Here is a 27,321-nt window from a genome sequence, read left to right as displayed (position 1 = left end):
CTTCTTATTTTATAGCCGTGATATTATTCTTATACCTAATGCCAAATTTAACAACTTTGCATCTCTGTATAAGTCACATTGTCATGTACCTTAATTACAATTATAATTTTTGTGTGGGCTTTCCTTAAAGAATTCCTTAGGAAGCATAATATGGTATATTAGAATGAGTCAGGGGGCCATGGCTGCGGTCTAGTTTCAAACTGCCCTCCCTCATACTTCAAGAAGAAATGACTTCTTCTTAGGTGTCATCATGTAGCTTTCTTGTACTAACTTCATCATTATTATTAATAGTAATATCTAATATTTATTATATAATTTTTACATGTCAGATACTCTGGTAAGCAGTTTACATGCATTTTTCTCATTTTAATTTCACAGTAACTCATGAAGTAGATCCTCTGATCATCTCCAAGTAGTACAAGAGAAAAGATGAACAGAGAAAAGTCACACAGTTAATAAGTGGTAAAACCAGCATTCAAAACCTCACAGTATAACTCCAGAATCCACCCTTTAAGCTTTGTGCTATACCACATTGTTGCATTTTCACATGTCTATCTTGCCTATTACTAGTGTGTCATATGGTTGAGAGCACACACTCTATAGCTAGACTTCCCAAGTTCAAATCCCAGCTCTGCCACTGCCTAGCTGTGTGACCTTGCAAAAATTATTAAATCTCTCTAGGCCTCAATTATGTCCCGCCTGTAAAATGGAGATAATGATAATACCTACAACCTCGGACTGTTATAAGGATTAGAACAACACAATGCATATTAGCTACTTATATCACTCAACCATGAGCTTCTTGAGTGCAGGAACTATGGGTCCTTCATCTCTCTTCTCCAGGCCCAATCACAGTGTCAAACAGAGTAAATGAGCAAATGGTTGAAGGAATAAGTGAATAAATGAATGGATAACAGAGAATTGCATCGGATGTGAAAGCTGACTAGACTCATCCTTCTGTGTCCTTGTAACAAGTTTGCTCTGCCAGGTGAATAAGTGCACTTCAAACTAAGTCTCCAACTCATTTTTCCCCCCAAACTGATGGCAGATTCCAATGAAGGGACTGTCCCTCTAATATGTTTGCACTGAGAAAAATCCAAGTATTGGATTGAGCCTCATATCTTCCCTCCTATGGCACTGAAGTGATCTAGAGGTATTTGACCTGAAAGAGGTCAATGGTAGTGTGTGTGAGTGAGTATCCACACATGTGCTGGTTGCACGCAAGTGAGGAAACACCTTCTAACCTTCTAGAAGGTGACCTGAATTGCTTCTCTTCCACAGAGAATTTTAAGGTAGGAGAAGATGCTTTTTATCTAATCATTCTCAATGTGTGTGTACTTTTCTGCCACCATTCCTAGTCTTCTGGCAGAAACAGGGAGATAATAGCACTCAATGTCATTTATCTTAATGTTTTCAAGGCTCTATAGGAGATGTGAAATATGGGATTGAAGACCTTACAAAAGCTCTTTGTTTCTTCTCATAGAAATGTATCAAGGTGGATTTTTGATGAGCTAAAGGAGACCCAGAGGAAGGGTAGTTCAGGGTTTTAGTGTGGAGGGGAAAACATACATCAAACTGAGCTCCCACATTTGAGAATTTGCTCTTTATTCTCCTCCCCCTCCCCCCATATCCATTATTGGAATGACAAGGAAAAGATCTTATTTTGTACAGATAAACTTGCAGCTCTAACATGAAATGATGACTTTTAATAAACCCAACTTATGAGGTCCAGCCAGCTTGGTGGTGGTGGGTTGGACCACTCTTTCTCACCTATTGCCCTTTTGGGACTGTATATCTTTTCTGAGTAACAAGAATGTAGGTAGGCTGATTTAGGAAACCAAAAGTGAAAAAGGTCTCCAAGTTCATCAAACTAAGCCACTCATTTTGCAGACATGGGAATTAGAATATAAAGAGGGATACAGTGACACACCAAGGTCACTAGCATTAGAATAGAATGGAAGCACTCCTTCCTCCCAGCAACCATTGTATATATTTGTCCTATTGCATGCATGCTATTGCACTTGAAATACTATTTCCCTGACATCCTCCAACCTCCATTCTAATGATAGTAGGGAAAGAATTTCTTGAGGGAAAGTTTTTTGTCTATTATTCTGAATGTCCTGGGCCTAGAATAGTGATTACTTGGATCCCAATAAATACAGATTGACAAAATGAAAGTCAACCCCTGCAGCAATCCTTCCTTGATTACCCAGGCTGGATTCATTTATTTTTTATTCATTAATTCAAAATATTTATTTAGTGCCTCCTGTTTCATCTACTGTAGTAAATCATAGGGATACAGAAGACAGACACGTACTTGCCCTCCCAAAAATGTTAATCACAACACTTACCACCCATTTTGATAACTATAGTTTGTGTTTGTCTTCCTTTAGACTTCAGATTTCATGAGAGCAAGATATGTGTCTTGTCTATCATTGACTGTAGCGCCTGCCACAATATCCAGTTTATAATAGCATTCAAGTTTTAAAAAGTAAGCACTGCTCATTTTAGTATCTTTTCCAACATAACTTGGTGAGGAAGAAAAATTTTCGGTATTTTCCACGTTCTGGGATGTTTTCAGGACAATAACAACAGCTACTGCACACCATTTTGAGCATCTGCTGTATAACACTCTGCTTCGTGTTTTATACTATGTCATCTTTAATGCAGAATTACAGACTCGCCATTCTTAGAAGAGAACAGAGTTTCTAATTGGATAAATGACCTTCCCAAAGTCACCAGGCTTCTAAGAGGCAGGACTAGGACTTGAGCCCACATCTTTCTCACTGCAAAGCCTAAGACATTCCCACTACGCCATGTGCATTTCTAAGGTAGGCAAAGCTGAGAGAAAATCTTCTCCATTTTTCAAAACAAGAAACATAAATATTTCAACTTCTACAGTAGCCATGGATGCTATAAAGTAAGCAAAAGACAGATCCTGTTAAGCAGCGATTATTCAATAATCAGAGTAAGATATATTGACCTATTACTTGAATTTAGAATGGTCAGATTATAATGATCGTGGTACTAATATAAAGTCTGAAATGTAAGGAAGAAATTTTCCTGAGAAAAAGAGCAATTCTGCCTTTACATATCACTTAATTGTCTTTTTTTTAGTAATTACAAATCAAAGTGAATGAACTAATTTCAAATTTTAAATACAGTCATAAAATTGTTGATCCTTGCTAAGCTTTCAGTAATTGAACATAATTAAAAATATTGGGATTAAGGGAGTACATTAGTCACAAAAGGGATACCTGCATAACTAAACTCATCTTATTTCTTGAAACAACTTCAAAAGTTTAAAATTTTAGATCCAGCTGCTTGATAGTATCTGATCTAATTCTGAGTATTTCATTGGTAAAACAGTTACAGTACCAAGAAGGATGGTGGTCCATCTACTTTTAATTCCAGAATGGAGTGATCAGTGTAGATTTTAGCTGTGGAAGATCCCTGGCTACAGTTACAAATGGATTTGTGGGGAAAAAAAGGCTTTCTGATATCCTATGTGTAATGATTGCTGCTAGAAATTTACCAAGATTTATTGAATCATGACAATAAATGGGGCCTAGATGATATTAATAGCTAACATTTATTAAGAGTTTTCTATGTGCCAGGAAGTGTGATGATTACTCTTCATGGATTTAGTTCATTCCTTCCAACAACCCTGTGAGGTGACCACAATTAACTGGCAAACTGGAGGAATAAGGATTTAACCCATATATTCTTCTCCAGAAGTTCACATGTCTAAACACAATGCTACCCTGATCACATGGAACTACTTCTTCATTTTGTAAACAAACAAACAACAACGACAAAACCCCCCAGAGACCAAAAGGCATTAAATGTCAAATTCAAGGTCACGGGTCTATAGAGTTTACACTAGCTCCCAGTCCACTGTTCCCCAGTTTAGTGCAATTTTCACTCTCTCTACTTGAGTCATTGAAGGACTTAACTGAATTTGCACATTCTTACAAAAACTTCTTCTGGTCCTTCTCCCATATCTAAAGTAACTAAATGGCACTTACCTGTGCTAGACTGAACAATCCCAGAGTCTACTGTTTGTCCAAGAAGATCGTACTGGTTTAGGCGTGACCCATCTTCTGCTACAACCACTGAGCGTGCCGGCTCTCTGGTCCACTCATAAACAACTTCCGCTCTCGTGTAAGCATCTAAAAGGAAAGAATGGAAGATGGTCCATGTGTTTTGCCACTTTGCTTCTCCTAGTTAGTTTGTGTGTTCTATCAGTTTCATATTTTCTAACGCATGGTTCCAGAGGTCAGCCTAGGAAAGGAGAGCCCATATCCCTTAGTTTAGGAAAACTGAGACACATTTTCCTGATTCATTCAGTTATCTGTTCACTCATAACAAATGGTATTTAAGCATCTACAAAGGACTAAGTACCTTGCTGAGGATACAGCAGTGAACATAACAAACACCTGATCTTGTGGAACATGCATTGCAGTAGTGGGGACAAAAGCAGAGAAGCTAATGAATACATAATTCAAGTAGTGTTAAATGCAGTAAAGCCATATACAACAGATATGATGATAGAGAATGAAGGGGATGGGGCCTATTCTAGGTAAGGGACTCAAAGAGGTTCACTGAGGAAATGATATTTATACAAATACATGACAGAAATGTGAGAGGGAGCCATGTAAGTCTTGGGGAAGGGTACGCTGGATAGATGAGCTAACAAGTTTCTTCTTCCAGGGCAGGTAAAAGCTTGACATATTTAACGAAGAACAAGAAGACCAATGTGGCCAGAATGAAGAGTTGAAATGAGGTTAGAGGCAGTAGCCTGGGTCCAGATTATATCAGGCCAGGGGAAGGTCATGATAAATGTGATAACACTGGAAATTTTACTAAGCATCCTTTTTTTTTTTTTTAACATCTTTATTGGAATATAATTTACAATGGTGTGTTAGTTTCTGCTTTATAACAAAGTGAATCAGCTACACATATACATATATCCCCATATCTCCTCCCTCCTGCGTCTCCCTCCCACCCTCCCTATCCCACCCCTCTAGGTGGTCACAAAGCACCGAGCTGATCTCCCTCTGCTATGTGGCTGCTTCCCACTAGCTATCTATTTTACATTTGGTAGTGTATATATGTCCATGCCACTCTCTCACTTCATCCCAGCTTACCCTTCCCCCTCCCCGTGTCCTCAAGTCCATTCTCTACATCTGCGTCTTTATTCCTGTCCTGCCCCTAGGTTCTTCAGAACCTTTTTTTTTTTTTTTGATTCCATATATATGTGTTAGCATATGGTATTTGTTGGTTTCTCTTTCTGACTTACTTCACTCTGTATGACAGACTCTAGGTCCATCCACCTCACTACAAATAACTCAATTTCATTTCTTCTTATGGCTGAGTAATATTCCATTGTATATATGTGCCACATCTTCTTTATCCATTCATCTGTCAATGGACACTTAGGTTGCTTCCATGTCCTGGCTATTGTAAGTAGAGTTGCAGTGAACATTGTGGTACATGACTCTTTTTGAATTATGGTTTTCTCAGGGTATATGCCCAGTAATGGGATTGCTGGGTCATATGGTAGTTCTATTTTTAGTTTTTTAAAGAACCTCCATACTGTTCTCCATAGTGGCTGTATCAATTTACATTCCAATCAACAGTGCAAGAGGGTTCCCTTTTCTCCACACCCTCTCCAGCATTTATTGTTTGTAGATTTTTTTGTTGATGGCCATTCTGACTGGTGTGAGGTGATACCTCCATTTTTAAAGAAAGTGTGATTTTACTTTCTTTTTAATTAATTATCCTTCTCATAGATACTTGCTATCATGATGATGAGGAAGAGGAGGAGGAGGAGTACCATATAGCTCTTTGCACTTCTCAATCATTCTTATTTGTCACGTAACACTTTAACCTAGTCATCCTCCTATAGGAGAGGTTAGGTCATAATCCTGATCTTTAATTCAGGAAGGTTAGAAGAGGAGATGTACAGAGTGAGAGAGACAGAGAAGGAGAAAGAGAAGGAATTCCATAGCTTTTCTGATGTCTAGTCACAGAACACCCACGTCATTTAGGTTGTAATGATGGTACCTATTCTCCTCTGTTTAGATGTAGAGAGATAAACATGGAAGGGCTGTTGCATTAGCAAAAACAGTTTCCAGGGCTTCTGAGTGGGAGATATGATAGCAAAAGTTAGCCTCATGGTGAAAGCTTTACCCCTTGGCCAACTTCTCCATTAGGGACAGTAGGCTCCGTACCTAGGGCCTACAATGCTTTTAGGAGGCACAGACATGTTTCACTTTCTTTTAAAATCAGAAGAAAAAATGAATATAATCCAACTTTTTATTAACATCGTCATAAAATATAAAAATTTAAAAGAGAAAATAAAAATTAAAATACATTTTTAATATATATGTTTGGAGGAACGGCCCTCAAAGGCAAACATGCCTGTGGCTCAGAAGTCATAATGAGTCCCTGCTCAACACAACCCTCACCCCATGGTAACCTGGCTTGGGTACTTTGTCCAAATCTGTATTTGTCCAAACTACAATACTATGAGATGTAAAATAATGGTGGCCTTTTCACACAAACATGAGGCTGCCTAAAACCAGATGTGAGCCCGTGCCCCTCATTCTCTGAACCACATTCTCTTTAGAGTGACCACTTGTTTCTGGGTGATTGATGCAGAAAAATGTAGCTAGTATTCCCCAGATTTTATGTGGGTATCCTGTCTGCTCCAGCATCATTCCTGAACCAACTTACAGTCAGATAGCTTTTTCAACAAGTTTTTTCAGAAGTTTGAGAGAATATACTAGGAATGAATTTAGTGGTTATGGCTTCTTTCAGAAACATGTAAGAGTGACAGTGGATAATTTTAGAGTTTATTGTCATTGCCTTTTTTATTTTATTAATTGTGGTGGTCCTCAATGAAATTTTTTTAACTGCAGTAATCATTTATTAATTTATTTTCAGCTTTATTGAGGTATAATTAACAAATAAAACTGTAAGATATTTAAAGTGTACAACGTGAGGATTTATTATACATATACATTGTGAAAGGATTTCTCCCATTGACTTAACACAACTCATTGACTTAAAAAAAAAACAAAAAAAAATTAAGCATTTCAGAATTGTATATAGTGGCATGACTGCATTTGTTAGGAGGGTCTAAAACTTTATTTATTAAAAAAGAAAATCCCTTTGGAGAGGCCAGAGCACACATTTGAAAAGAACCATATCACTTAAAATTTGTAGGTACCTATATTCAGTAAAATGTTTTTCTGGTCATGATAAACCCTTGTTTGTCAAGTGGAAGGGTCTTACCAAAGAGGACATACTGGGTTTATGGTGACCTGGAATCACTGAATGTTAATGTGGAAGAACTTTTAGAGTCACATAGTTTATTTCATTTTACAAATGGCAAGCTGGGGCACAGGTACATTAAATGACTTGTTTAAGGGTGCATAGTTACTTAGTGGGAAAACCAAGATAAGAACATAGAATGCCATTCATTCTACTCCACTGCTGTTAGTAAGAATTTTCGGTGATGAGATTAACCAAGATGGCGGAGTAGAAGGAAGTGCTCTCACTCCCTCTTGCGAGAGCACCAGAATCACAACTGGCTGCTGGACAATCATCGACAGGAAGACACTGGACTTCACCAAGGAGGATACCCCACGTCCAAGGACAGAGGAGAAGCCACAGTGAGACGGTAGGAGGGGCGCAATCAGAGTAAAATCAAATCCCATAACTGCTGGGTGGGTGACTCACAGACTGGTGAACACTTATACCACAGAAGTCCAGCCACTGGAGTGAAGGTTCTGAGCCCCACGTCAGGCTTCCCAACCTGGGGGTCCGGCAACGGGAGGAGGAATTCCTAGAGAATCAGACTTTGAAGCCTAGTGGGAATTGATTGCAGGACTTCGACAGGACTGGGGGAAACAGAGACTCCACACTTGGAGGGCACACACAAAGTAGTGTGTGCATCGGGACCCAGGGGAAGGAGCAGTGACCCTGGGGGAGACTGAACCAGACCTACCTGCTAGTGTTGGAGGGTCTCCTGCAGAGGTGGGGGCTGGCTCTGTTTCACCGTGGGGACAAGGACACTGGCAGTGGAGGCTCTGGGAAGTACTCCTTGGCGTGAGCCCTCCCAGAGTCTGCCATTAGCCCCACCAAAGAGCCCAGGTAGGCTCCAGTGTTGGGTTGCCTCAGGCAAAACAACCAACAGGGAGGGAACCCAGCCCCACCCATCAACAGTCAAGTGGATTAAAGTTTTACGGAGCTCTGACTGCCACAGCAACAGTCAGCTCTACCCACCACCAGAGCCTCCCATCAAGCCTCTTAGATAGCCTCAACCACCAGAGGGCAGACAGCAGAAGCAAGAAAAACTACAATCCTGCAGCCTGTGGAACAAAAACCACATTTACAGAAAGATAGACAAGATGAAAAGGCAGAGGGCTATATACCAGATGAAGGAACAAGAAAAAACCCCAGAAAAACAACTAAATGAAGTGGAGATAGGCAACCTTCCAGAAAAAGAATTCAGAATAATGATAGTGAAGATGATCCAGGACCTCGGAATAAGAATGGAGGCAAAGATTGAGAAGATGCAAGAAATGATTAACAAAGACCTAGAAGAATTAAAGAACAAACAAACAGAGATGACCAATACAATAACTGAAATGAAAACTACACTAGAAGGAATCAATAGCAGAATAACTGAGGCAGAAGAACGGATAAGTGACCTGGAAGACAGAATGGTGGAATTCACTGCTGCGGAACAGACTAAAGAAAAAAGAATGAAAAGAAATGAAGACAGCCTAAGAGACCTCTGGGACAGCATTAAACGCAACAACATTCACATTATAGGGGTCCCAGAAGGAGAAGAGAGAGAGAAAGGACCCTAGAAAATATTTGAAGAGTTTATAGTCGAAACTTCCCTAACATGGGAAAGGAAATAGCCACCCAGGTCCAGGAAGCGCAGAGAGTCCCATACAGGATAAACCCAAGGAGAAACATGCCGAGACACATAGTAATCAAAGTGGCAAAAATTAAAGACAAAGAAAAATTATTGAAAGCAGCAAGGGAAAAACGACAAATAACATACAAGGGAACTCCCATAAGGTTAACAGCTGATTTCTCAGCAGAAACTCTACAAGCCAGAAGGGAGTGGCATGATATACTTAAAGTGATGAAAGGGAAGAACCTACAACCAAGATTACTCTACCCGGCAAGGATCTCATTTAGATTTGATGGAGAAATCAAAAGCTTTACAGACAAGCAAAAGCTAAGAGACATCAGCACCACCAAACCAGCTCTACAACAAATGCTAAAGGAACTTCTCTAAGTGGGAAACACAAGAGAAGAAAAGGACCTACAAAAACAAACCCAAAACAATTAAGAAAATGGTCATAGGAACATACATATCGATAATTACCTTAAACGTGAATGGATTAAATGCTCCAACCAAAAGACACAGGCTTGCTGAATGGATACAAAAACAAGATCCATATATATGCTGTCTACAAGAGACCCACTTTAGACCTAGGGACACATACAGACTGAAAGTGAGGGGATGGAAAAAGATATTCCATGCAAATGGAAATCAAAAGAAAGCTGGAGTAGCTATACTCATATCAGATAAAATAGACTTTAAAATAAAGAATGTTACAAGAGACAATGAAGGACACGACACAATGATCAAGGTATCAATCCAAGAAGAAGATATAACAATTATAAATATATATGCACCCAACATAGGAGCACCTCAATACATAAGGCAACTGCTAACAGCTATAAAAGAGGAAATTGACAGTAACACGATAACAGTGGGGGACTTTAACACCTCACTTACACCAATGGACAGATCATCCAAAATGAAAATAAATAAGGAAACAGAAGCTTTAAATGACACAATAGACCAGATAGATTTAATTGATATTTATAGGACATTCCATCCAAAAACAGCAGATTACACGTTCTTCTCAAGTGCGTAGGGAACATTCTCCAGGATAGATCACATCTTGGGTCACAAATCAAGCCTCAGTAAATTTAAGAAAATTGAAATCACATCAAGCATCTTTTCTGACCACAACGCTATGAGATTAGAAATGAATTACAGGGAAAAAAACGTAAAAAACAGAAACACATGGAGGCTAAACAATACGTTACTAAATAACCAAGAGATCACTGAAGAAATCAAAGAGGAAACCAAAAAATACCTAGAGACAAATGACAATGAAAACACGACGACCCAAAACCTATGGGATGCAGCGAAAGCAGTTCTAAGAGGGAAGTTTATAGCTATACAAGCCTACCTAAAGAAACAAGAAAAATCTCAAGTAAACAATCTAACCTTACACCTAAAGAAACTAGAGAAAGAAGAACAAACAAAACCCAAACTTAGCAGAAGGAAAGAAATCATAAAGATCAGAGTGGAAATAAATGAAATAGAAACAAAGAAAACAATAGCAAAGATCAATAAAACTAAAAGCTGGTTCTTTGAGAAGATAAACAAAATTGATAAGCCATTAGCCAGACTCATCAAGAAAAAGAGGGAGAGGACTCAAATCAATAAAATCAGAAATGAAAAAGGAGAAGTTACAACAGACACCACAGAAATACAAAGCATCCTAAGAGACTACTACAAGCAACTTTATGCCAATAAAATGGACAACCTGGAAGAAATGGACAAATTCTTAGAAAGGTATAACCTTCCAAGACTGAACCAGGAAGAAACAGAAAATATGAACAGACCAATCACAAGTAATGAAATTGAAACTGTGATTAAAAACCTTCCAACAAACAAAAGTCCAGGACCAGATGGCTTCACAGGTGAATTCTATCAAACATTTAGAGAAGAGCTAACACCTATCCTTCTCAAACTCTTCCAAAAAATTGCAGAGGAAGGAACACTCCCAAACTCATTCTATGAGGCCACCATCACCCTGATACCGAAACCAGACAAAGACACTACAAAAAAAGAAAATTACAGACCAATATCACTGATGAATATAGATGCAAAAATCCTCAACAAAATACTAGCAAACAGAATCCAACAACACATTAAAAGGATCATACACCACGATCAAGTGGGATTTATCCCAGGGATGCAAGGATTCTTCAATATACGCAAATCAATCAATGTGATACACCATATTAACAAATTGAAGAATAAAAACCATATGATCATCTCAATAGATGCAGAAAAAGCTTTTGACAAAACTCAACACCCATTTATGATAAAAACTCTCCAGAAAGTGGGCATAGAGGGAACCTACCTCAACATAATAAAGGCCATATATGACAAACCCACAGCCAACATCATTCTCAACGGTGAAAAACTGAAAGCATTTCCTCTAAGATCAGGAACGAGACAAGGATGTCCACTCTCACCACTATTATTCAACATAGTTCTGGAAGTCCTAGCCACGGCAATCAGAGAAGAAAAAGAAATAAAAGGAATACAAATTGGAAAAGAAGAAGTAAAACTGTCACTGTTTGCAGATGACACGATACTATACATAGAGAATCCTAAAACTGCCACCAGAAAACTGCTAGAGCTAATTAATGAATATGGTAAAGTTGCAGGATACAAAATTAATGCACAGAAATCTCTTGCATTCCTATACACTAATGATGAAAAATCTGAAAGGGAAATTATGGAAACACTCCCATTTACCATTGCAACAAAAAGAATAAAATACCTAGGAATAAACCTACCTAGGGAGACAAAAGACCTGTATGCAGAAAACTATAAGACACTGATGAAAGAAATTAAAGATGATACCAACAGATGGAGAGATATACCATGTTCTTGGATTGGAAGAATCAACATTGTGAAAATGACTATACTACCCAAAGCAATCTACAGATTCAATGCAATCCCTATCAAATTACCAATGGCATTTTTTACAGAGCTAGAACAAATCATCTTAAAATTTGTATGGAGACACAAAAGACCCTGAATAGCCAAAGCAATCTTGAGGGAAAAAAACGGAGCTGGAGGAATCAGACTCCCTGACTTCAGACTATACTACAAAGCTACAGTAATCAAGACAATATGGTACTGGCACAAAAACAGAAACATAGATCAATGGAACAAGATAGAAAGCCCAGAGATAAACCCACGCACCTATGGTCAACTAATCTATGACAAAGGAGGCAAAGATACACAATGGAGAAAAGACAGTCTCTTCAATAAGTGGTGCTGGGAAAACTGGACAGCTACATGTAAAAGAATGAAATTAGGATACTCCCTAACACCATACACAAAAATAAACTCAAAATGGATTAGAGACCTAAATGTAAGACTGGACACTATAAAACTCTTAGAGGAAAACATAGGAAGAACACTCTTTGACATAAATCACAGCAAGATCTTTTTTGATCCACCTCCTAGAGTAATGGAAATAAAAACAAAAATAAACAATTGGGACCTAATGAAACTTAAAAGCTTTTGCACAGCAAAGGAAACCATAAACAAGATGAAAAGACAACCTTCAGAATGGGAGAAAATGTTTGCAAACGAATCAACGGACAAAGGATTAATCTCCAAAATATATAAACAGCTCATTCAGCTCAATATTAAAGAAACAAACACCCCAATCCAAAAATGGGCAGAAGACCTAAATAGACATTTCTCCAAGGAAGACATACGGACGGCCACGAAGCACATGAAAAGATGCTCAACATCACTAATTATTAGAGAAATGCAAATCAAAACTACAATGAGGTATCACCTCACACCAGTTAGAATGGGCATCATCAGAAAATCTACAAACAACAAATGCTGGAGAGGGTGTGGAGAAAAGGGAACCCTCTTGCACTGTTGGTGGGAATGTAAATTGATACAGCCAATATGGAGAACAATATGGAGGTTCCTTAAAAAGCTAAAAATAGAATTACCATATGACCCAGCAATCCCACTACTGGGCATATACCCAGAGAAAACCGTAATTCAAAAAGCCACATGCACCCAAATGTTCATTGCAGCACTATTTACAATAGCCAGGTCATGGAAGCAACCTAAATGCCCATCAACAGACGAATGGATAAAGAAGATGTGGTACATATATACAATGGAATATTACTCAGCCATAAAAAGGAATGAAATTGAGTCATTTGTTGAGACGTGGATGGATCTAGAGACTGTCATACAAAGTGAAGTAAGTCAGAAAGAGAAAAACAAATATCGTATATTAATGCATGTATGTGGAACCTAGAAAAATGGTACAGATGAGCCGGTTTGCAGGGCAGAAGTTGAGACACAGATGTAGAGAACAGACATATGGAAACCAAGGGGGGAAAACTGCAGTGGGGTGGGGATGGTGGTGTGCTGAATTGGGCGATTGGGATTGACATGTATACACTGATGTGTATAAAATTGATGACTAATAAGAACCTGCAGTATAAAAAAACAAACAAACAAAACAACTAATACTAAACTTTCATTGGGTTATTTGTATGGAAATATGTTAATATAAATGTTTCAGACATTACATGAAATTTCTAAAAATCTTATATGTTCTGGTATAATGTTACAAGTCATAATCCTAGTTATTACTTTAAAATGTATATCTCAGAAATAACTAATTTTCTTGTCAACTGCATTATTATGAACTTTCATCAAATCTTTAACCGTGGTCATTTTTAAGTCTTTTGTCATTTACAGACAGTTCTGGGTGTACTCTGATGCTTTTGCAAATATGTTCCTATAAAAGGGTTTCATCTTCAAGAAATTCATGGAAAAGACTCTGACAACTACAAGTTTCTGGTAACTGACTGTACTGCTGAACTGAATGAAAAAGCATTTTCAGAACTCTAATGAAAAATTGATGAACTCATAAAAGTGCTAACAAAAGATCAAGATAAAAAAAAAATTAATTACATGGGACTGAGTGAACTGATGAGGATGAGTATAATTTTTGTGACTTTCTGTTTGAATTAAAAAAAAAAAATCCCACAAGGACTCAGAGGCAAAGAATATACAAATCAATTTTCACTGCCAAGTAAAGGAGCTGTTACAGTGGAGGATTACTGGACTGAATGTCAATATTATGACATAGTATGAGTGTGTTTCATGTTTGGTAATTGCAATCATTGTTGCTTTTGTTGTGGTCATCCATGTACAATGCTTGGTGTCAGTCTATTTATCTCTTGTAAAAATAAAATACAGTGTGTGTGTGTGAAAAAAAAGGAAAATATTATTTGACTTATTTTTCCTTTAGTAAATTAATGTTAAATTTTATTTTGTAATAAATTATATATATATATAAAAAAAAAAAAAAGAATTTTCTAGGCAAAGACTCTCTAATATATGCTCAAAAGCCAAGCAAAGATAACTGGTGGTCATGTAACTATTGATGAAACCAATTCTAGACCTTGTGTCATTTCATAACAAATTAGAATTCTTGCTACTTTATCACACTGTCATTAGCAACAGTGCCTGGACCCTATCTTTCTATACCTTGCCATGTGTTGCCAATGTGCTGCTAATTTACTTGTAGAGGGAAAAGAAAAATGTGTTACCATCGATTTCTCATTTCATATAATTCAGTGTCTCATTTCTTGCAATTTCTTAGAAGCTCCATTGTGTATGAAATCTACTATAAATATGCTATTGTTGTGAAGGTAGAGATTACTCATTGTTTACATCTCTATTTATCCCTTTCTCCTTGTTTATAAGACACTGCTTGATAATCAGTCAGGAAATGATCATTTATTAAATCCTGACTACATCTAGCACTTGCCTAGATCTTATTGTCAGAATATAATCTGAATCTCTTCTTCTAGAATCAAAGCCTTATTTTGTAAATTCCTCAGAAAGCAGTTAAAAGATGTCAGCTGCCTTATGCATACTGTGTTTGAGTTATCTGACCTTATACAGAGGGTGTTATCCCTAACAAGCAGAAAGTATAACGTAGCACTGACAATCAGAATCTAATGGCGAGTGGTAAGGAAAACATCTGCTTTTCCAGGTTTGGTTCTTATCAACATATGGATGAAGTTGCTTCCGTACCTCCTAAACATTTATTACATAGTGCTTTACTAAATTATTGCAAAATCATCATGCTTATGTTTTCCTTATTCTCTCTGATACTTTGGCAAGGTGTTTGCTTTAAAAGTTGGGTCAAAGCATTTTTATCTCACTTTTGCCTCAGTTTCTTTATCTCTGAAATACGCTAGTTAGGCCACGTTTGAGAAATGACTATGCAATAAATGGACCACTGCTGCATCTTCCCATGCCACTGGCAGGCAACAGTAATTCGCCATGGTGTTCCCTTCCACTGAGCATGTGCCTTCTGAGCCTGTTCTTCAATATTAAGTCTTTGATGTTGAGGTTTCATTCCCCACAGTCCTTAAACCCTCTTTTCTGAGGCCATCATTTCTGAGGCTTAAACACCGAAGGGGCATTTAAAACCTGATTATTATCATCTTTATCCATTCAATAAATATTTATTTAGTGCCTACATTGTATTAGGCTCTGTGCTAGGAAATGTAGAACAAAATAGATTCTGCTGTCGTGGAGTTTGCAGTCTCCAGACAATAACAATTTTAACAAAACTAATAATTATTTCTGTGATAAATAGTATAAAATAAATGTGTGTTGTGATCAAGAAGACTGATGGGAGCACCTACAAGTTTTGATAAGGGCTTCAAGGAAGGCCCTAGGAACCGATATTTATGCTGAGATGTAGGGGATAAATAAAACCAGCCACGGGGAATTCCCTGGCGGTCCAGTGGTTAGGACTCGGCACTCTCAGTGCCGAGGGCCAGGGTTCGATCCCTGGTTGGGAAACTAAGATCCCACAAGCTGCGAGGCATGGCCAAAAAAATAAATAAATAAAAATCCTATATTTAAAAAATAAAACCAGCTCTGCTAAGAACCAAGGGGAGAGTAACCCAGGCAGAGAAAAGAGCATGTGCAAAGGCTCTGAGGTGGAAAACAGCTTACTTGTTTTTCTTTAAATTTCAGTTTTCTTACATGAGACATTATTTGTTTTCTCCTCACTGTCCATTTTCTTCAGGATGACAATGTGCCTAGTTAAAAATATTTTTCCCCAGCCTCCTTTGCAGTTAGCATTGGTCATGTGACACAGCTTTAATTAATAAGATGTGAGAAGATACCTGTTAGGATTTTAGGGAAAGATTTTACTTTTTTGACACAGGCACTACTCTTTTCTTCTTTTCCCACTATTCCTCTTCATCTTGAAAGCAGAGGCAATGGCTGGAGTTGCAACAACCATTCTGTCATCAGGAAGAACTTCTAAGGCCGTCTTAAGACAGCATCCTTGTTAAGATGCTGAACTAGCCAGCAATTAACCAACAGTCACTTACCTTCATATATCTTGTATAAAAATATAAACTCCTCTTTTTTAAGCTATACTCACTGCTTAAAAGTGAGTGAGCTAACTAATATACTAAACATAAAATTAATTGTCTAAAACAAGATATTTTTGAAGCCAAAAGGAGGCACTATTAGTTATACCAGGATTTTAGGCATGAATCAGTACTGTTTCAGGCAAACTATGATGTATGATATCCCTAACTATAAGATTATTTTGTGGATTAGATGAGCTGATGCATATACAGATATTTAGTACACTGCCTGGCATACAAGTAACACATAATACATAATATTATTGTTAAAAATGGAACCGGTAATCAGAAAAAAAATAATAGTTCATGGTATAGAACATACATTAAATTGGGGAAAAAAATGGAGAGGAGGGAGTTATCATCAAAGGCCTGTTTAGCTGACAGTTTTTGAAGTAGTTTACCCTTGGGTTTCAGTATAGAATGAGATTTATAAATAGAGAAAGTTGTCTTTCCATGACTAGCGCTGCTAGGAACCCGAAGGCCCTTTGCTATTTTCTTTGCTTGCTGTCTTCCTACACTACCACTATTTTTCTTCTGTGAATCATACCTTCACCAAAATAGTTGCTCAGATTGTGTGTCTAGTGAGAACAGAAAGCTGGTTAGGTTAGTCCAGAGGTTGACTCAGTCCTTATATGTAACTCCCCTGCAGGAAACCAGGAATACATTATTCCTCCTCACTTTATGCATGCACACTAATCAAAAGCAGAAAAGTAGAGGAAGACAAGAGAACCTAACTCTGCTGACCACTATTCTCTGGGCTCCTCTAATGTGTGTGCCTGCATATTTTCAAGTAGCAGAAACCCTGAAAGTTATCGTAAAGGCGATTTCTAAGATAGCTTCAAAAGCATTAATATATACATGAACTTCATGAGATATCCAAACATATCTAGAACTGTTTTAAGACTATAATTAGAGTAAATTCTTTTCTAGCATCATCTTTGGGTGTAAGCTTCATTATTAAGAGAACCTAATTATTGTCCTTTGCCACCTACCAATATTTCCATTTGATAAACAAGTCAAATTATTCTTAAGAACAAACAAATGTCAGTAATGATATAAAATAAACACAGTGATCTCCATTTATTGGAAAGAAGATATTATCTATGAGGTATAAGCATCCATACTCCATTTGGTTTTTTATGAATACTACTTGAACAAAAATAGAATTTTTCCACTAAATAGTTAAATCCATTCTTTCTAGTTCAACAGATAGGGAATAACCCCTTCCTAAAAAAAATCTTAAAAAGTGAAGTAAGAGATTATTACTTATAGAAAGCACTTGCAGTAAATCACTGTTTAAACTTTCTTGATGTTCTTTATCTGTCTCTTGAACATTCATAACTAACTGGAGGTTTCTTGCTTAAAGACATGCCTCTCATAAAAATAAAAATAAAATAAATTTACTCACAGCTCCCAAATTTTAGTGGGCAGGCATGGGCATCCATAGGGAAATCCTCCAAATGCATTGGACATTCAGCTCTCACCGTCAGCCTTATCGATTAAGGGGAATATGGGATACAAACAAAAGTCCTATAGATTAGATACTTTCTGATAAATACAAGTGGGATGTTATTAACTATAGCAAATATATTAAGAAAGCAGGAGAGACAAACACAAATGGCAATGCTATACCGAGCTGTTAATAATCAAACGATCTAAAAAGAATTATTGGACTTCCCTGGTGGCGCAGTGGTTAAGAATCCACCTGCCAATGCAGGGGATATGGGTTCGAGCCCTGGTCCGGGAAGATCCCACATGCTGCGGAGCAACTGAGCCCGTGCACCACAACTACTGAGCCTGCGCTCTAGAGCCCACGAGCCACCACTACGGAGCCCATAAGCCACAACTACTGAAGCCCGTGCACCTAGAGCCCATGCTCCACAACAAAGACACGCCACCGCAATGAGAAGCCTGAGCACCACAACGAAGAGTAGCCCCCGCTCACCGCGACTAGAGAAAGCCCGTGCGCAGCAACGCAGACCCAATGCAGCCAAAAATAAATAAATAAATATTTAAAAATAAAATAAAAAATAAAAAGAATTATTTACAGCAATGACTGGATTCTATCCATTTTTTGGTCTGTTTTGAGAAAATAGGTGACACCTGATTTTGTATGATGGGCAAGCATTGCCCAAATTTCCAAAATAGGCATCATCAACTAATCCACCTACCAGAGCAAATCCTTTGAGAATAAAATGGGATGTAAGCAAATAAATACTTACAAAAATACTAATTCATCCTTGGTTGAGAAGACATGGACAACAAGGAAGAGAGGCAAATTTCTCCATTCCTAAGTGCATCTCTCCCCACCTCCTCCCCTAATATAGCACCAAATGCATAAGACAACAAAGGAATAGGTGAGGGAGGAACTGTCCTCAGGTTCTGTGAAGCTGACATTCACTTAAAGTCTCCTTTATAAGTGATTTCACTATATTCCAACCATTTAGTTTTACCTACAAATCTACTGCCTAATTGAAGCCAGGACTCTGCTGAGCTTCTTTTTAGTCCCTATGTTATGGGAATGGGAATGTGAATTCTATTTATGTTTTAAAAAGGGTAGTCAAGAAAGGAATTCACTGAAATATATTTGATCTCATTTGGTGGAACTATGGAAAATTTACACCCAAATTCCTCACATAATTTTCAGAAAATATATTTACCCATATTATTAAGTAACTCTAATGTGGCAAGATGGCTTTATAACAAGTAAAATCATGAAGTGATTACAATATTAATTAAAGTAAATATGAAATGTGTAAATTAATGATTAAACTCATATACTTAAGTCAAACTATTCAGGAAAGTGGTAACACATTAGCAAAGGTGATGAGAAATTTAGGAGAAGGGGGATATAGGTTAGTTACTGATGAAGAATATTACATATATCAGGAACTATTAACTGATAAACTTTTCAGTATACACAAATCCCTCCTTAGATAATTACCAGCTGGCAGGAAAGGATACTAGATTTAGGCTCAAAAACAAGTGTAGGTTATTTTACAAGTGGAGAATATTTCAAATTTCAAATATAAATAGATCCTGCCTAGATGATCTGGAACGTTGTCAACACATCTGTCCACTGATCTTCTGCTTTCTCTCTTTCCTGGATTTTTCATTCTTTCAGTCCTATTACACTTTTACTAGTTGAGTCCAACATCTATCTAAAGTGGGCCTTAAAGCAGTTTTTCTTTCATTTGGGTATAAAAAGCTAGGAATTCTGGCAGCTTTCTCCAAAGTCAAAATATCACTCTACTCCCACTCGAAACACAATCCGCCAAGTCTAGGGGTTGCCTTCATTACCTTTTCATAACAAAGGAATAATTGGATGGTCTAAATTACCAAATGCTGGCCAGATCTACAAAAACAACATTCCAACAAGTCATCTGGATATGAAAAAACTGCTCTTCAGAATGAGTCCTAGATAATTTTTTTTTAATATTTATTTTATTTATTTATTTTATATATTGGCTGTGTCAGGTCTTAGTTGTGGTACACAGGATCTTCATTGCGGCATGTGGGATCTTTCGCTGCGGTCCGTGGGCTTCTCTCTAGTTGCGGCGTGCGGGCTCTGTAGTTTGCGACACACAGGCTCTCTAGCTGAGGTGCGCGAGCTCAGTAGTTGTGGCGCACGGGTTTAGTTGCCCCGCAGCATGTGGGATGTTAGTTCTCCTACCAGGGATCGAACCCATGTCCGCTGCATTGGAAGGCGGATTCTTTACCACTGGACCACAAGGGAAGTCCCAAGCCCTGGATAATTCTTAATTTCTCATAAATTAGGAATATTTTTAAACAACTTTTTTCTAAAAATATTCAAACCTTTATTCAATTCATGTTTCTTTCATTCATCCATAAATGAATGATTGGTATCCAGATTCTGGGCTTACAGTAATCTCAAAATGGGGGAAATGTTTATGGAGCAAAAATATATATGTAGTCTTCAATTTAAGCAAAATTAAGAATATTTATATTCTCAGTCTAATTAACATCATTGTGAATTAATATACTTCTTCAAAATGTATACTTCCACATGAATTTATGTTTAAAAATTTTGAACTTTTTCTATGTTCTGGTTTTTTTCTCCTTTTTAAATAGAAACATTTTCAGATATATACCATGAGATAGCTTCTAGAAATTTAATCTAGACCTTACTGGAATGCAGGAATCCACGAGGTTAATAGTAGGGAGAAGTTCCTCTATTGAATTAGAACATATTGGAGATATATATATATATATATATATTGCATTACTTATACATTGTAAACATTTCTTTTTAATTTTGTGTAATCATTTTACTTAACACTTTAATACTTGCATAATATTTCAGCCAGTTTAGTTTTCATAGTAGAGTAATTATTAAAGTTGAAAAACAGGGAAAACAGGAAACCAGATGCTCTACAATGGCCCATCAGCCACCTACACATGGAAGAGAAGGTCTAGAAAAATTCACGAATGGAAGCACAGTTATCCTTACCTCATGGTGTACAACAAGGTCCCATCCTCCGTGATCCGTAGGAGCTTGTTGGGCATGGTCATGTTGTGTGCCACTGATTTCTTTCCGTTGTGGAAAAAGGTATCCGGAGTCCAGATTTTACTTGCCATCAGGTTATTTAACCGGAGTACCGTCATGGGTCCTTTAAATTTTAACCTTTCATCCTTCCAGCTTTGACGGAAGAATACATCTATTGTATATTCCTAGGTAATTTTGGAAAATGGCAAAGAGTTCACTGTGCTGTATTTTGTAATGCAAATGGCTTACACAGATGATGCATAATTTTTGCAACTTTAGAAGCAAAATATGACCTAGATGATGTTCCTAGAAGTAAACTTGTGGTGGCCTGTACATATTGGTATCAGGTGAATCGTTGGTTGACATAATCACTTTAAACATATCTAAATACCTGAATTACTTTTTGGTGAGAAAACTGCTGAGTATCTCCTCAGACATGTGAAAGGAAACTAGTACCCTATTCCCACCACCACCTCCACCACATCAGTACTTGAAGAGATAGAATATATTACAAGTGAAAACAAAACTCATGTTACAGATTATTACATACAGGAAAATGTTTAAGTTAGGCAATTCTAGTTATAAAAATAAAGCATTTGGGGGGCCCTCTCACGGTCTCTGAAAACCCCACACCCAGTCCCAAGACATCCATGGTGCTAATGTGGATGTGATAATCCCATCTTCTTTTTGGCTAAGTGAACATTTTTTTCCACAAATAATGTATATAGATTTTCAATTCTACACAGTGAAGAAGATTATGAAAATAAGAAATTGTTTCACTGGTAATTTGCATACTTTCCAAGAAGAAAAGAAAAGAATGCAGAATATGCGGGTGTGTGTGAGTGTGTGTTTGTGAGTATATATATATGTGTGTATGAGACACAGGAGAAATGTGTGAAGCTCATCATCATTCACAGCTAGGGAATCTATTTATTTGAATAAGCACAGCATTCCTCATGGCAATACCCAGAGACAAACATCTGCTAATCTGAAAACAAGCAATGTGATTTACCAGCTCCTAAAATTGAAAGGGGTAATAATATCCATCTTCCTTGCAGGACTTGCTACACTGACACTAAAATTGGAAGTCAGTGGTTTGAAATAAAGATTACCACATTCTCCATTAATCTTAGAATGCTCCAAACTGGAAGGAAGACTAACTTGAAAACATCATGCTTCATTTTCTTAATCCCCTAAACCCTGATGCATCAGAAAGCTGTTTTTTAAAATCTTTTATACACATTGTCTTTAGCACATGCACAATAGTGTCTGTGTTCAGGCTTTTTGTGCATGAATTTTACTACCTGTCTCTTTCCCAGGGTTAATGCAAGTTTGGGTAAAGACTGAATGAAGATTTTCAAAGCACACATTTGACATTGCTGAGCCCTTACTGATCAGGTAACTAAGAATTATTATTGGTTAGTCTATAATGTACCAGGCATAGTGGTAAATGCAATTGAGATAGAAACAAAAAAGTGTAACAGGACACCAGTCTATCTTTGCAGGCAAGAGAAGTTACTTTGTTTGTTTTTTCTGTCTGGAAGTGTCAGATGAGAGGCACTGGGATACCTGGCACAGGAATTTACTTAGAAACATTTATTAAGCATCTGTTAAATTCCGCAGAGGGAGAAACTGTTTGGACTTGGAAGCTATAGGAAAAACTTGTGGAGGAGTAAAACGGGTTTAGAATTGTATTTTCCATGAGGAGAGAAATTAGGGGAGTGCCTGTGGATTATATCAGGAAAAGATCCAGAGTAGCAGTGCTTGCTTGGGAAGCAGAGCGGATGGGTTTACTCTGGGCTGTGCATGTTCTCTTCTCTGGACAATAGAGAAGCTTCTGAGATATGGCTATGATAATGATGCTATTTCTATTACTCAGGAATCAGCGCTCTATAGTTTATCCAACTGAACAACTTTAGCCTGGTCAGCAGTGGAGGCAACAGTCTCTCGTAAACCAAGGTTCCAAGGATGTCTAAAGTGACCATATTCCCATGAATCTGAAACATTTGTTCACTTGTTGCTTGCTCCAAGGAGATTTTTGAATATAAAATAAATGTTACATATAAAATAAACTTAAAATATATTTATCATCAAGTGTTTGACAAGATATATCCCAAAGGCAAAGATTCCAAAAACTTATGTCAAAGCTTGCCAAGGTCCTAAGGTTTACAAGTTTATCATATTTACAGCTAGCTTTATTTACCTGTGATAATGGTGGACAATGAAATCCCCAAACTCATTTAAGATACTCTCTTTTCGAATACTGTCCTAGTTACACAAGCATGCATGTGCACACACACACATACACAAGTACAAGGGGCAAAATTAACTAGATTAGCTTCCATTTCCATGATTTCCTCTGTTAGAAGTGGAAATGAAAACTGATATAAAGCAGTTGATCATGATCATCTCTTGCCTAAAAAAGAGTGTATTTGGTCTCCCATATTCTGAGAATGGCCCCTGCAATATTGCCATGGTAGCAGCTTGCAGCTCCCAGCAGCTACTTGTATAGTGTGACCTCTCCCCATGGTCGAAATTCATTAGACCAAGATGGGCCAGAGCCCCTTCTTTAGGAAGTTGGAACAAGAAGGAGAGGGTAGAGCCAGAGCATAATGGTTACAAATGTAAATTCTAAGTCTGCTAACTAGAACTGAATCGTCCCTCTGCCAGATGAATGGCCTTAGGTCATTTTCTTATTTTCTGTAATGCCCTAGTTGCCAATTTATAAAGTGGGGATCATGGAAATACTTATTTCACTTTCCTGTTGTGAGAAATGTCAACACAAGTGAATAGCTTACAAGATGTCTAGAGCAGCGGTCTCCAACCTTTTTGGCACCCAGGGACCGGTTTCGTGGAAGACAATTTTTCCACGGACCGTGGTGGGTGAGGGGCAGGAGGATAGTTTAGGCAGTAACGCAAGCAAGCGATGGTTCAGGCGGGAATGGGAGCGATGGGGAGGGGCAGATGAAGCTTCTCTCGCTTGCCCGCTGCTCACCTCCTGCTGTGCGGCCCAGTTCCTAACAGGCCACGGACTGGTATCGGTCCGCTGCCCGGGGGTTGGGGACCCCTAGTCTAGAACACAGAAGTTCTCAGTAAACATTAAAAGTTATTGTCTCCTCTTTTTTTTTGTAATCAACACAAATTTATATTAGATTTCTAGGTAGCTGGGAATGGAAAACGTGCTATTTCTTTGGAAGGGTGGTAGGACAGAAAACCTGAAAAAAGTGAGAAAGTGGTCATAACTAAGCAAAACAAAAGAAGAAGGCAAAACAGAAGACTCCACAGAAAAGTGCCTGAACAAATAAGAAGCTCTGGTGAACACTTTGTTTAGGGTTCAGTGTTCTAGCCCACACCACTTGAGTGAAAATTCTCTCCAAGTTACCCTGTTCAATAGAGTAGGACCCTAGAGAATATGAGCCTTTTTCTGAAGACTGGGACAAAACATCCGTTATATTCCTAAATAAATATTGTACTGAAGCGTTCCCGCTTGCACCATTTATTACCGTCTGTGTGTGCTTTGATTTAATACATTTTAAGCGCTATGGAAAACAGGGCTGTATGATTGTGCTGCCTGGATATTTCTGTCAGAACCTAGTGCCCTGGGAATGTGAGGTTTGATTGCCAATTAATGGTTTTTAAAATAAAGTTAAGGAGTTGTCCTAATTTTGTTTTCTATTCCAGATAAAGTCAAATGCCTTGGGAGCTGTGGAGTCTCTAAGGACGGACAGGCTGAGTTCAAGTTGCTACCTAGCTGGGTCACTTTTCTCCTCTGGAAAATGTGGGTAATAATAACACTTAGCTAAAATGTTGGCAGGAGGATTAGAAGAAATATGATCAATAAAACCCTTAGCACAGTGCCTAACATATTGTAAGCATTCAATAGCGTTGAATGTTATTATTATTAATTAGATATTTTATTAGCGCTCAGTTTAAAAACTACATTTCATGTCTTGAAAAATAGCTTTGTCATTCTGCCTTTTAATTTTGATAGCCTCTAAATCATACTGCTCTTTCTTACAGATAATTCCCCAGTAATGTAGTTTAAATGATTAATCTTCTCAAAGTGGTAAGGTACAGTTTCTGCTTGTCACTTAGGAAACCAGTTGCAGACCTATGGCTAATTTGATCCCTTGATAGAACAATTCAAATATTGTCTTGTTCAAGAGTTTTAGGCAAAACAGTATCACTGGTTTAGACTCCGTTCCCTTCTTCCTACCTGATATTTGATCAAAGGCCATAAATAAAAAGTGATTCATGATAATCTTAGGGTTAATGGTGTATCCAAAATCCTAGAGTGCATCTTTTGTCTAAGACAAAAGACATCATTGGTTCCTAAGATCATACTTAATCTGAACCAATAACTCAAAGGTATGCCAAATATTTTTAAGAGAAAACTTTTTGATGCATATGGCTTTATTTGGGCACTGTCCCTAACAACTTCTATCAAGCATCTACTCTTTGTGAGACATCATGCTAGGTGCCAGAGATAGAGAGAGAAAAGTTATTTATTATTATTATTAGGAGTAATATCATTATCAGTATGTGCTCTTTGTAATGCTTCATCCCCTCTCTTAGTGTTTCCATCTATGAGAAGAGAGCTTCACCAGTGTAAAACTTCTGAAAGTTCTCCTTTATCTCACACTCTTCTATTTGGGGAGGGGAGAGAGGAGGAATAATTTAATTCGACAGGAGAATTTGGAAGGAGAAATCAGTCTTGCCTGTCTCAGCCTCTTCCTCTTGTCTTCTTCATTTTGGATGCTGGCTGTCCATTAGACTCACAAATGCAGCTGTGTTCCTCTATGCTAGAAGTTTTACGTGGACAGTCTACACCCTCACAGAGGGAAGCCAACACTGCCTGCTGATGGGGTGGGTTAATCTGACTGGTGTTTACTCTCTGGAAACTCACTTGTCTGCAGATATAAGCCACCTTTTGCAATACCATCATTATTAGTAATAAAGATGATATTCTCATTTTCCATATCCCTTACACTGCGGCCTTATTTCTCAAAAGGTTCAGGATTCAGGTAAGAAAGAGGGTGTTATTTACTGAGTTTCAGAAGACCTTAATTTTTAAAAGATAATATAGACTCCTAAGCCTTTCACCAAATAAGTAGAAATTCAACACTTACTGTAAAACAGCAATGCACTGTTACTGTGAGGGATGCAAAACAAGAGTGCCTTTATGTTTTTTGGCATCACTTTAGGAAAATAAGATATTTATGTAAGATAAATAACTTTACAAAGCAGTGTGCAAAAGCTAAATTGTACTTTACAGTCAATAAATGTGATTATAATGCAGAAAAGAAAAGTTAACTTGTTATTGGATTAATTAAAAAAAAAGTTTTCATCAAGCATTTGGGTCCTGATTAGGGCTTTTGTGGAAATACAGAATTTAGATGGGTGGAGAATAGAGGAAATTTCCACAAAGAGTGCATGGCATGATAAAGGGTTCAGAGGCAAAATGATAATAACTACTATTTATTGAGCACTAACAATAGACCATTATTTACATATCTCATTTAAAATTCCTAACAGTCTTACAAGGATAGGTAATTATAATAATATACCCACTTTAGAGACTTTGAGCCTTACAACCTTAACTGATTTGCCCAAGGTCATGCTGCTGTTAGTGATGAATTTGAATTCAGCCAGCCTGAATCCTAGAGCCAATCCTGCTAACCCCCAGTGTTATGCCTCACAGAAAGTAGTACTAACGTAAATGACTAAATAGTAAATAGTGGGAACAAGTGAGGTCTAGTGGTAAATCGTGTATGGATTGTATGGGATACAGGAAGAGGAGTTTAAATTTGATCTTAACCTTGACTAGGACCTATTAAATGTTCTTAATTAGAAAAGTAGCATGAGAGAATAGGGTGGTGGGAAGACTGAGTTCCAATATGGGAGAATCACAATAGGTCCTCAGACCGTAATCAATTTAGCAAAAATAATTGTATCACACAGTATTTCAATAAAGTGGTCTACAGACTGACCACAATGACAAAATGAATTGCCAGAGGAATAAATCCACAATTATGGCTAACTTTTATATTTCTATTTCTTACATAGTAATAATGGCTGACATTTGTTGAGTGCTCATGATACGCCAATGATTTTTAAGTGCTTTTCATGTATTAATTTGTTTAATACTTGTGATAACCCCATGAAGTATTATTATTATTACTCCCATTTTACATATGAAGAAACTGAGGCAGAGACATATTAAGCAACTTCCCCAAGGATACACTCTTATAAATGGAGGAGCTGGGATTATAAACCCAGGCATTCTGGTTCAGAGATCTGTATTCTTACCTAGCACTCTGCTGTCTCTCATATGCTCCACTGACTCTAATTTGTACAGTTGGTGCATTTCATAACCTCTCTTATCCTAAGCCAGCATTTCCCAACGTATGACTCACAGAATGTCAACAAGTATCACTTGAAGGAAAGGGTTTTGG

General features: G+C 37.6%; 1 protein-coding gene across 1 annotated transcript in view; it reads right to left on the bottom strand.

Annotated features, from left to right (window-relative positions):
- The window catches only part of GABRA1 (gamma-aminobutyric acid type A receptor subunit alpha1), a 60,140-nt gene that overhangs the window by 15,894 nt on the left and 16,925 nt on the right, over positions 1-27,321 (bottom strand). The window contains exons 4-6 of the mRNA XM_061188419.1: positions 20,831-21,051; positions 17,768-17,850; positions 4,029-4,172 (exon numbers count right to left, since the gene is read on the bottom strand). Coding sequence (XP_061044402.1) covers positions 4,029-4,172; positions 17,768-17,850; positions 20,831-21,051 — 448 coding nt within the window. The remainder of the gene's footprint in view (positions 1-4,028; positions 4,173-17,767; positions 17,851-20,830; positions 21,052-27,321) is intronic.

Source organism: Eubalaena glacialis, chromosome 4, assembly GCF_028564815.1.
Source record: "Eubalaena glacialis isolate mEubGla1 chromosome 4, mEubGla1.1.hap2.+ XY, whole genome shotgun sequence".
Taxonomy (NCBI): Eukaryota; Metazoa; Chordata; class Mammalia; order Artiodactyla; family Balaenidae; genus Eubalaena; species Eubalaena glacialis.
The sequence above is the reverse complement of the archived record's forward strand: the minus strand, read 5'-3'. Positions and strand labels throughout refer to the sequence as shown.